The sequence below is a fragment of the Alosa alosa genome, chromosome 21 (assembly GCF_017589495.1).
Source record: "Alosa alosa isolate M-15738 ecotype Scorff River chromosome 21, AALO_Geno_1.1, whole genome shotgun sequence".
Lineage (NCBI taxonomy): Eukaryota > Metazoa > Chordata > Actinopteri > Clupeiformes > Clupeidae > Alosa > Alosa alosa.
In genome coordinates, this window is record NC_063209.1 from 601,710 (window position 1) to 614,262 (window position 12,553).

A 12,553-nucleotide genomic window follows, 5' to 3' on the forward strand; every position below is an offset into this window, starting at 1 on the left:
TCTCGGGGCTTATTGCTTAAAATCATCATGCCGACAGGATTTATTGAATGAAATAAATAATATCATATTTGCAATCAGTCAACAGGGAACATCAATCCAGTTTGTGTGGGTTCCTGCCCATAAAGGAGTTGGTGGTAACGAGGAAGCAGACAGGCTGGCAAAAGAGGCAACTAAAGAAGAGAAGGAAGAAATTAAGGTAATCATCAAACACAAAGTTAACAGAATATGGCAAGCCGGATGGGATAGAAGAAAGGTAGACACTATACAATATACAAAAAAGTATCTCAAATAATAAACCTAGTTACCCAAAAAGACAGGAGGAGGTTTGGTTTACAAGAATAGCTTTAAATAGCTTATACGTTGTAAACAAACATCCATCTGGAAAATGTGAGTATTGTGGAGTGAGAGAGGATGTAGATCATGTTCTTTTACAGTGCTTAAGATTTTCCAGACAAAGAGAAAAGCTGAAGAGGGAAGTGAGTGCAGTTAAGAAAGCCTTTTTTTAGACACTTTATTAGGTGAGCCTAGATCAGGGAACATCACTAGTGCTGTTGTAGCATTTATCAAAGAAACACACTAGCAAATAGGATTTCCCTCAGTCCAGTAGATGGCGGTAATACACGTTGCTTGTAAACCGCATAAAACCTGACAGAGGAAGAAGAAGAAGAAGAAGAAGAAGAAGAACTACTAACAAGAGTTAACAAGATCAACAACAACTACTTGCAAATGAAACAGGTGTGGCATTCTATAACTTTCGTCAGTGACCTAAAATGATTCATTTGTAGGCTAGGCCTAGAGTCTGTCGGATCATTCAGTTTCCATTTACAAAATCGTTAAAAACGTAGGTGAATTTGAGCTAGGCGACTAAGCTAAGTGCAACTAAGGTAAGGACAAGGTGACGTTAGTCCACCATGGAATAGGATAACAAACGTGAAATGAACTCTGAACGGATATTTAGCTGCTTTTTGAATGCAGCGTAGACTAGGACTAAGTGCTGGCAGCAAACCCACCATCGAGCTGGGCCGAGGTAAGGCGATGTTCGAGACCTTGCGCCCCAACAAACAAAAGAACGTAGCCTACCCTTAGGTCCAGAATATGGGTATTACATTGGTTGCACTGGTTCCCATAACTTTTTCATGCCGGGGCACCTTTTTCACAGCACCGCTGTCAGCGTCAGAGCTAACAGAAACAGTATAGGGACTTCACAGAAAAACATTTCTGTCCGGTGGCATGCAATTGCTTTTATCAACACGTTAATGTCTGAAGAAAGAAAACTCAGAAATAAAAATAATTTTGCAGATATCACTGTTGTGGCTAAGTAGCCTAAGGAATTATATGTGTGGCATATCCATCCACTCTGAAGTGCGTCTATGCTCGCTTTGATATCCTGACATAGTATCTCTATTTGCTGTCCATCTCAGCTGTTAATTGCACTCCCCACAGCACCATAATGGGTCATTCCACGCCAACTCAGCCACCCATGTACATGACACCTCTCAGATTTTGGTGAAAATATGCCTTATGTTACCAAACAAAGGAATCTGAAGTTTCAGGTCAATATCTCAAACGGTTTGCCCATGGTGTCCATTTGAATTTTGGGTGCCATGGCCCTAATTGACACATTGGAATTTCACAATTGACCCCCCCGCCCATCGAACGCAGATGAGCCAATGGCAGTCCAGTATGGAGTGAGGATTGTCTCAAAATTATTAAAAATATATATAAAAGGATATATATATATACATATACATACATTTATAAATATCCAAATACAAATATAAAAATGTGACATACAAATAAATAAACAATTTGTAAATATATTTTTGAGATTTGAAAATAAATATGCTTGACTTTGTATGTGGAATCTGCATTTGTGAATCTCCTTTTTGCTTTTGTCGATGACGTAATTTTGAGACATTCCTACTGCACACCAAGATCCACAAATAAATGCCACTAGATTTGAATGCGAAGACACCCTCCACTGAACAACCAGCAGATGGCAGTGTTGTGCAACATGTCTGTTATCAACTGATAGCAACTGAATCTTTCCGACGCTGTTTTCCCTAGTTCAGTTCAGTCAAGTGGTCTATGACTAGCAGGATTAACGACATGGAAGACACTGGATTAAATGGATGGGTAAGTAATAACAACTAGCCCGAACAATTTTTTATCGGTTTCGATGTGTAGTGCCGTTTTTAATTTTATAGACAGTCTCAAAATTACGTCATCGATATGAAGGCAAAAAGGAGATTCACAAATGCGGATTTCACATACAAAGTCAAGCATATTTATTTTCAAATCTCGAAAATATATTTACACATTTATTTCTATAAATTTGTTTATTTATTTGTACGTCACATTTTTATATTTGTATTTTGTATTTGGATATTTTTAAATGTATGTATATGTATATATATCCTTTTATATATATTTAAATAATTTTGAGACAATCCTCACTCCATAGTCCAGTAGCTCTGTGCAGGCAGACATGGCCCGTCAACTTCACCTTACGGCTCCATAGAAATGTAGGTACAGCACTAGCCACAGCGGAGCAGGCAGAAGATCATTGAGAAATAAACGTCAATTAAAGCGACTGTCTTAAAGCGACAGTGCACAGTTTATACATGTGTTAAACAGCATAAAATTAGCAGTATTTTTAAGCAATTAATATTTTAAAATAAATATTTTTCATATTAAATTATAGGCTATAAAAAATGTTTTTTTTTATGTGTGTGTCGTGGGGGCCCTTGAGCCAAAAAGTTTGCCCACCCCTGTGTTAGACAGTGGCCTCCGGTCACAGATGAAGAGATGAAGGTACAAGCGATCTTACAGATTATTTATGAAAATAGTTTAGAGTAGAGAACGAGGAAATAGACATAATTGGGACTAGGTTGATATTATATCTACTTAACTACTGTAGCTAGCTAACGTTAGCAATAACTATGCTAGCTAGGCTAGCCAACGAGGAAACTATACAAATATCTGTCCATTTGGCATGTTGTCCTACTTGACATTATAAAAGAAGTAGTGAGACAGTCGTAAATCGCGGGCTGTTATCCCAGTGGACACAACCAATCCAATATGGTATGTAAACAAAACCGTGATAACGCACCCTCAATGACAGCTACAGCCAGGCAGTATGGCTTGTTGGGCTGATGATGTTAGCTATCGTAACACCCCCAATTATCACCACTTTTGTTCAGAAATTCTAAAACAACAATGTTTTTTAACACTTCAAAATAACATTTGCTAAATGAACCTTACATTTTTCAGTAGCCATAGGTGTGTCGATTTGAACAAAATCTGGTTTGGTTCTTAACGGGAGCATTTACTGCCTGAAATATCCAATTTTGTTTACCACGCTCGGAGTTGTAGTGCTGGCCTGATGGGTCGCCTATTTACACCGTTTCAACTGCACATGAACGGTTAGACCGAGAATTCTCGTCATGAAATTAAAATTCCACTGGAGCTCCAAGCGGTTGTGTACACGCAGCCTTACAACACTGTTTACAGCCGTAAAGGCCCATTCACACCAAGAACGATAACGATAACTATAACTATAACCATAACGATAAAAGCGTTCACACTGAACAACGATGAACAAAGTCTCTCATTGTGTTAATAAATGTGAGGGCTAAAATTCGATGGGTTCTGACTGGCTATTAGCATTTTATCGTTGTGAAAATCGCTCTGAAAGTGATCCCCAACGATATCGTTCTTCATGTCGTTATAGTTTATGTGTGAACGTCGTCATTCATATTAACGAGAACGATATTTATTTATAGTTATCGTTATCGTTATCGTTTTTGGTGTGAATGGGCCTTAAGTCCGCCGTCTTGGTTTGTATAGAAATAGATATTAAGTGAACTATAAACGCAAGACGGTGGAAATACGGGACCGACGGTAATAGGGGGAGTTCCGATAGGCTAGCTAACGAGGAAACTATAAAAATATCTGTCCATTTGGCAACAATAAATAAATGAATGGATATCAAATAAACAAATTCATGAAGAAGTAGTGAGACCGTCGTAAATCGCGGGCTGTTATCCCAGTGGACGCAACAAATCCAGTAGGAGGCACTGGTGCAATGCTACCCAGCAACAGCTCAGTAATGGTGCCCGCTTACTTCCGGTAGTTTCGCCGGATTCGTGTATAGGGAGGCTTGATATTTGTCTAGTTTTATGGGATTTTATAGTGATGTTGAAAAGGACAGTCAAATGACATGTGGGATTAACACAACACCGATACACAGACACATGCCTTTCAATCTTGATTACGTTTTCTGTAATTATGTTAAATTAGATTAAATTCTCTCGTCCCAGATCTCCACTATTTTAAAGCAAAGGGTTAGCACTACTCGTTAGCGAAACAGTGCTCCACCACATAGGATTAAGCCACACAGTCAACTCAATGTAAGTAAGATAAATAAGGATGTTAATTGTTTTCAGCATTGGCAGCTCATTGTATATAAAATGATTGTCACTTGGAGGAGACTTGTAGATAACTAACGTTAGCATAGTTAGCTAACCGCTGCTAATAATGTGCTAGCTTCGTCACGTCAGAGAAGCATGGGGTTGTGCAACTGATCTTTATAGATCAGTGGTCTGTGCACAGTAGTGTAACATTCATTCACCATATAATAATAAAGTTGAAGTGGCTCTGCAATGTAGGCTATGCTTCCGTTTTTTGGCAGCACCATGTTCCTTACATGACATGGCCCAGTGTCCTTGTAACATGCATGCAAGTCTATATACTCGCCTCCCGTTTAAGTTTGTCACCCAACAAAGCTAGATATGAGTTTTTATACATGTGTGTCCATGTCATACTGCAGTCTTTCAACGGATTGTAAATGATTGTAAATGAATTTAGGTCCTTGGCTCGCTAAAAGAGCCTCTTGTGCTGTAACTTTTAGAGTCTTAACAGCTACTGTACCTGTACTGTACCATTGAATTTCTCACAACTCTTTTTTTGTTTGACGGGCGTAGTAACTAGGGGGCGTGGCTTTTGCGAACGGTCAATTCATCTGTTGCCATTTTTGGAAGCCCATAGAGTGTCCTAGTGACGCCACTTCCGTTTGCCTCCATGGGACCTATCTTTCAAAACATTTTGAACGCCAGTCTATGGCGAAAAAGAAAGTATTTTCTGGTCCCGGTTGACTTGTGCCTTGAATTACCCATATGATGTTTGTCAATTTTAAAGACAATTTTTCATGTAAAGACATTTGCAGTTTGTTTCGTAACTATTGAATTACAACATTGTGAAAGATCGTAATACCAGCAACAGGTCTTAATTGGGCTTTCCTTGCCGATGAAAATACCATGAGTCAGAGGATTAAACACATCAGGTAAGTTGTATTTGTCTATAGACTGTATATTAGATACTGTTAAGTGACATAACAGGCAGCAAGATGCAACCGTTAACTAGCATAACAACTAATCTTATCGTTTCATTACGTTGGTGACGTACATTGTTCGAGACGAGAGATGTAGTCCTCTGAGCGGATTCGCACAAAACCAACATAACTTTTGAAGTCTATCGAACAACAGTAGGACGTGAGAAAATATATTTTAAATTTACACACATCATATGTGAAATTCGCGGCACAATTCAGACTGGACCAAAAAATAATTGTTATCTCTCCATTAACTCCCGTTCATATTTTTTTGAAAGATAGGTCCCTTGTAGCGAAAGTGAAACGGAAGTCACTGGGACACTATAACATTTGTTCTAATAGTGGTAGAAGGCTGGAAACTGGTGTGGTAGTTCATTGTAGCCTGTACTACCGAATTCTGGAGGCAGAATCAACATTCCTGACTGTTTGGGTGAGAGGTGGGTCACCAAAGTCCTAAAAAATGTTGACAGCATGTGTGATTTTTCACTTTTTGGGTGGCCCTAGCACCACAATTAATGATCATATTTATTCTAAACAGGATTATTTGTTATATATGGGAACCTTGCTCTTGACAAAATGAATTTGAAGGGTATGGTACCACTGGTGGGGGTTTCATGGGGGTCCAAAAACCCTCTCTGGCAGAGGTGACACTTTTGGAACCCCATATTTGGACCCCCAAATGACTATATGGGCCCTTGATGATCCTAATGGGATTGATACCAGATAAAGATACATATTTGTTCTTTCTTTTAACGAAATAAAACCTTTGACTATGAAGCTCCATAATATGAATTTTATGCTTCATAATGCATCATTGTGGACATTGTTTCCAGTAGGGGTCGACCAATTATCGGCCGGGCCGATATTTAGCATTTTTATAATAATTGGTATCGGTAATTTTTTCCACCGATAAGCCGATATTGAAATGGATAAAGAATGAAACGCGCTACTTTGTCTGTAAAGTGTCTCTCACTCCCTGCATTTGCTACTCTGTGGTTGAGAGCATTGTCCCGCCCACTACACCGTCTGATTTGTTAGTTAACACGAATGCAGCCAATCAGGATCGAAGACTGAACACAGAGAAAGTTTAGGATTCTCACTGAGGCAGAGTGTACATTATATTGCTATATTGCTTGATCACAATCATCTACACTGAAGTTACAAAAACACCACTTTGGACGCTATTGTCTCTTTGATCCGGATCAATAAGTAAAGCACCCACTTCCTTCATTTAGCGAATTCCCGATTGATGCACGTTAGTGAGTTTAGCCTAGGCTACTAGTTAGCCTACAAACTCGGGTGCTGCGCGTCAGGAGTTCTTTGCCTCTGCCTCGTCCATTAATTGTGAATAACGGGACACCTCGGCTGACGTTATCCCTTAGGTCTACATAGTAGACAAGTCCTAAATATGCGATAGCGAACGTCAAAAAGTCTAGTTGCTCCTTTTTGAAACGGACTGTCAGAAAAGACTAGGCTACAGGCACCCAGGGCCAGCCGTAATTTAATTCGACCTGAAGTAGGTTAGCCTAAATCGCGGCCTGAGCTGGCTATTAACGTGCTTTTTAGGCTCACCAAAGTGTAGCCTACACATGGACACAAATTGCATGCTTAAATAGCCTAAGAACTATTTTTAAACTGTTTTGTTAAACTGTTCAACCGTAACACTTGCCATCACGCATGCACCACTTCCTCTCCCTCTCTCGTGCACTCACACACACGCTGGCAAAGCATCCTCTTTGTGACAGGTCCCTTAACAAGCACATAGCCCATTGTGTAGGCCTAGTCTATGAAAATAATTGCTATCACTCAGTTCTTGGATTAATATCATACACAGGATTTACATGTGATGCAAGTTGAGAGACAATTGTATATCAAAAGAAAAGTTTGCATAATTAAATGCTTTTGAGTGAATTTTTTGCAGCATATCGCCTTTACTATCTTTTTGACAACTGACATATCGGTTTTACATATCGGTTATCGGCCTCCTGTTTTGGTAATAATTGATATCGGTATCGGCCCTGAAAAAACCATATCGGTCGATCCCTAGTTTCCAGAAGTCTGGAATGTAGATCAGGGAGAATTTAGTGATGATAAAGCATGAACATAGTGGAAATAACTTAGTATTATGCTCAGTGATGGCAAACAATTAAATACTGAGACTGTCACAGATTAACCCCTTATCCCCCATGAAAGAGACCCGCCATCAAACTTTTAAAGAACTTAATAACAAGAATGTTACATACTACAAATAGAAGGGAGTTTTTCAACAGTAAGGAGTTTTCCCAAACAGTAAGGAATGTTAATGTGTAGATCCAAAGTTACGTTTTGCTCAACGGACTTTTGTCCTCTGCCTTCGAGTGGCTCCTGTGATCTTCGGTACATTAAGATGGCAAACTTAGATTTTTGCTACCCCAGAGCTAACTTGCAATGCAACTTCCCATAGGTAGTTAGCTTCAATTAACATCCGGATCTCCTTACATGGGTTAAGATGGCAGCTTTGGTTCTTTTTTGTAGGCGGACTTCAGAGGTCTATGGCCGGCGGATGAATAAGCGAATGACCCCGCTACTCTACTCCTCTCAACAGTTATCCTTACTGACTCTTGCTGCTTCAGCTGCCAGTCTATTTTTTGAAACCGCCCCTTGGTTGAATCCTAATATCTAATCACTGGTCTCCTACATTTGTTTTGTTAGGGCCCGCAAGTTATTTCTGGAAGAGTCATCATAATTTGTCTCCGTACGTTCTGCCTTACTTTGCCTTTGTCGACGTGGTTGCCCAACAGGTGTCATGTAATTGTTTGATTCCAAGCCCTGCCCTTTTTTACTATGTCACCAGGGTAGCCGCGGGGTCTTAAAAGTCTTAATAAGGTCTTAAATGTCATGTTCCTAGATTAAGGCCTTAGAAAGTCTTAAATTCCGTTCCCAAGTCTTAATTTTTTCAACTAAGGTGTTAAATTTCATTAACCTAGCCTATTTTTTCATAGTCAACCAGACTGCAACGCAAGGTGAAATGGGGGGAAAACACAACAACGTGAAAATTCTATACAACAGGGGTGTATAGGGGGTGTGGCGGTGCGTCTTTTTTCCTCACACACATATGCGGCGCTGTCATGCCAAAAAAAGCGAGACATGGCTGCTAGTCTATGGTTTGCTGTGCCTCTTATTTTGAACCATTTTTTAATGAAACTTTGAATATTGTGAAACTCTATTCAGTGATTCTGTGGTAACACATTAATAAGTTTAATATGAAGTTGATTTGCTCACTTGCATCTCTCAAGTTTGTGTTGCTAACCTACCTAGGCTATCGGATTTAGGTAATTTAGGTCTACTATTGGGTTTAATGTTATTTAGAAATAGGCTACAACCTTGTCAGATTTTTACATCTTGAGAGAGCTCCTTGCTAACTAATCCTGCTAGCTCAGGTCATGTCTGTCATTTGTGTAGTGCTCACTAACTTATTTCTTCTATGATCCCAGAAAGATTTAATAAAATAAACCTCTTGGAAATATATAGCACATGAGTAGTTGCTATACGATTTTTGAGAAAGTAGTAATGCATTTCTTTATTTATATAGCGAATTTCATATACAGAGGCCATTCAATGTGCTTTACATAAACAACGGCATTCAGTAAAAGCAAATAAAAGTATGGTGGCAAGTTAAATTGTCCACAATAATGGTATATCACGAGACAATTATTCTGCAATGATATATGTGTAACTAGGGATGAGAAACAGTTCAGAGAACAAAAAGCAAAAACTGGATATGAACTAAATTTTGATGAATGTAACCTACTTTAGCTAAATAACGCTATGCATATAGACATTTGCATTTATCTTTCCATTATTAGAGAATCCATATTCCTTCGCATCTTTAGCCCTTTGAAAGTTTGAAATCTGTCATACCGCAATCTCCGCAACCGCAAAACTCTAAAACTCATTGACTGATAACCCTAGTAGAGTAGAGCAGTGGTTCTCAACCTTTTTTCAGTGATGTACCCCCTGTGAAATATTTTTTCAGCCAAGTACCCCCTAACCAGCGCAAAGCCTTTTTAGTTGAGAAAAAAAGACTTAAAACAGAGCACTGTGCCATCAGTGTCTAATTTATTAAACGTTGGAACTAATAAACACATACACATACAACTTATTTTTTCCTGAAATATTTATTAAATAATTGTTTTTTAAGTATTTTTGCATGGATTCTACTTTTTAAATATATGTATATTTTAACCCTTTTATTCTGGTCATTGTAAAGCCTATGGTACGGTCCCGCGTCTGCGTCCCGCGCACGCGGCACTGGTGAGCGCGTGACGAGAATTGCGTCATTTTTACAGCATGCGTCGCGTCTTTGAGTCGACCGAAATTTAAGACCGCGCGTCATCAGCTCTTCCTTCTTCTTTTCTTCAGGCATTTCAGGCTTCTTTGGTGGTTGTGTCCTACTTTCAGGCTCAATGTACCGCCGCCAGTTGGTGGGGCAGAGTATCACAGTTAATCCGTAGTGCGCAGGCGCTAACCTTAACAATTTAACGCGCATTCAGGACAGCAGAAATTGGAGTATGCTTCACGTCCACAGCAAAAATGACGCACGTCTTGGACACGCGCAAATGTGACGCAGGACCATGCCAGAGCCTTAAGTGCCACACACACATATATTGTTTTTTTTTTCCGGCAGAGTCTAGGCCAGTGGTTCTCAAATGGGGGTACGCGTACCCCTGGGGGTACGTGAAGGCACTCCAGGGGGTACGTGAGATTTTAACCCTTAGAAGCCGATTACGCAAAGTGCATCAAAAAACACACCCTTTCTTCTCTGTTACATTGCTCCGTAACTGTTCATAGCAGCGAGAAGCCTTTATTGTGTGACAGATCAGAAGTGGGACATTCCAACGAGACACTTGTCTGTACGTTAAAATATGAAGATTAAAAAAAAATCATGATATTAAATCAAATTGTATCATATTTACAGTCTCTGCGTTCATCTGCGCACCCATTACTCTCGTTTGAATTACTCGCAACCCGAGGAGACACAGGGCTATCCATTGGTACCAAGTATGTCGATCCTTCTGGCTTATGAAAACAGACGAAGTGACTGAAAAATAATAACGTCATGTACAAAAACCAACTGCACACCCATTACTCTCGTTTGAATTACTCGCGGACCTGTGATCGGATAGATATGCCACGCATGTCAGATGAAAGAGGAGACACAGAGCTATCATTTGATACCAAGTATATCCTTCTGGGTTATAAAACAGACGAAGTGACAGCAAAATAATAACTTCATATAGCTCGACTTACCTCATGTTTTTGTCTGTTTTTGTGGCAAAGCATGGTTATAATCCAACGCTATTGTCTGTTTCTCTATGGCAAAGAATGTTCATAATATAATATATATATATATTCAAACAAATCTACACAGCCAGAACCATGGAAGGCCTCTCAAGCCACAGCACCTACCTACTCCAGCAGCTGCAGGAACAGCGAATCCAGGGTATGCTCTGTGACTGCATGCTCGTTGTCAAGGGTGTGTGCTTTAAAGCCCATAAGAATGTCCTGGCTGCATTCAGCTCATATTTCAGGTAAGAATCAGATCTTTTCTTTTATGTACATTTGTCTGTACTTTTCAGATTTCGAGACAAATCCAGTTGTCTTTATTCTTTCAAATTTCATACAAAAGCCTGGCCAGGGAACCTGTCTGATCTAATGACACATTTGGTTTGGTGTTAGCCAGGCTAACAAAAACGTGTATCCTGGAATATTTCACTATACTTTTTTACTTATTTAACTTGTATCTTTGTATCTTTATTAAACTTGAATATTTTTATTTTTTAAGGTCTCTTTTCCATAATACAACAGGTCAGAGAAATGATGTTTTCCATCTAGTCATTCAGGATGTTGGAGGAATTGGCCAAGTACTGGATTATATGTATACCTCTCACCTGGAGTTGAATCATGAAAATGTTCAAGCCTTGTTGGATATTGCACAGTATCTACAGGTGCCCAACATACTGAGCATGTGCAACAGTTTCCCAAAGTCTTGTGCCTCATCTATTGATTCCTCCACATTCTCCATGCCAGGTGACCTGTCACATGAGCAGGACTGCATGATGAGTGGTAACCTACCTCCTGAGACTGATCTTATGCCCACAGAAACCCAGAAACCTCTGAACATTACCGTTGAGGAAGATCAGTCCAAACAAGATTCACACATTCAGGAAAACATTTCAATTGATATGGTCACAAACATGACTACAGCGTCAATAAAACAGCCATTACATGGCTACAAGCTGCGCAATTTCTCTAGCAAGCAATATTTTAAACAAAGTGCTGTACAGACATGCTACTCTCTTAGTAAGCAAAGTCAGGATCAGGTTTCGGTGGAAGGAACTTTTTCAGCTGAATGCACAAATAACACCATTGACTATAGCCCTGCCTGCCAAAGAAGTGCTATACCAATGGATCAGGATCTTTCTACACCTCGAGGTTCCATTTCAGTAGCATCTGACTGCACGTATCTTCCTGCTTTCAAGAGCCCTTTGTCTAGGCCTGTGCGCTCCAAGAAAGCTGTATACCTGAAAAAGTACAACTACCTCTGCTCTGAGAGAATGGACGTAAAAATGCACATTTCGAAGAGTCAGTTCACTGAACACTGTGTGAATAAGAGTCTGCAGGAGACCGAGCAAAGCTTGGATGAGCGGGTTGCACTAGAAAACCTGGAAGACTCAACGTCAGGCAGTAGTCAGAAAGTCTCCATCCCAACAGTAAACGCGGTGGAGATTTGCTCCGAATCAAGCAGGGCCCCTCCAAGACAATCAAGAAATAGGAATTATTCCTGTGAAATATGCAGGAAGGCATTTAAACACCCAAGCAACCTGGAGCTGCACAAGCGCTCGCATACTGGTATGTAGAAAATTGCATACAAACACACACAATGAGAGAAAGGGAGATATGTATCAAAATAAACAGTTTAATTCATCAAGTGATGTGTTAAGACAAGGGCTTAAAAGTAAAGGTTATTTGGTGTGCACGTCTAGCATAGTTTGTGTTGCTAACCTACATAGGCTATGAAAGTAACTTTTACCTCTGGAGAGAACTCCTTCTAGCTAACTATCCTGTTAGCTCTCGTCATGTCAGTCATTCATGTCATGCTCAACAAAATCACAGAAATGA

General features: G+C 39.7%; 1 protein-coding gene across 4 annotated transcripts in view; it reads left to right on the forward strand.

The window, feature by feature from the left end:
* Positions 1 to 649: 649 nt before the first annotated feature.
* zbtb49 (zinc finger and BTB domain containing 49) overlaps positions 650 to 12,553 on the forward strand; it is a 43,291-nt gene continuing 31,387 nt past the window's right edge. For 2 of the 4 annotated variants that reach the window (XM_048231744.1, XM_048231748.1), the window contains exons 1-4: positions 666 to 735; positions 2,068 to 2,136; positions 10,803 to 10,962; positions 11,217 to 12,283. In XM_048231744.1, coding sequence (XP_048087701.1) covers positions 2,133 to 2,136; positions 10,803 to 10,962; positions 11,217 to 12,283 — 1,231 coding nt within the window. In that variant the 5' untranslated portion in view covers positions 666 to 735; positions 2,068 to 2,132. Of the gene's footprint in view, positions 736 to 786; positions 1,028 to 2,067; positions 2,137 to 10,802; positions 10,963 to 11,216; positions 12,284 to 12,553 lie in introns of those variants that run through there. The other 2 variants (XM_048231746.1, XM_048231747.1) reach the window with 2 other exon arrangements.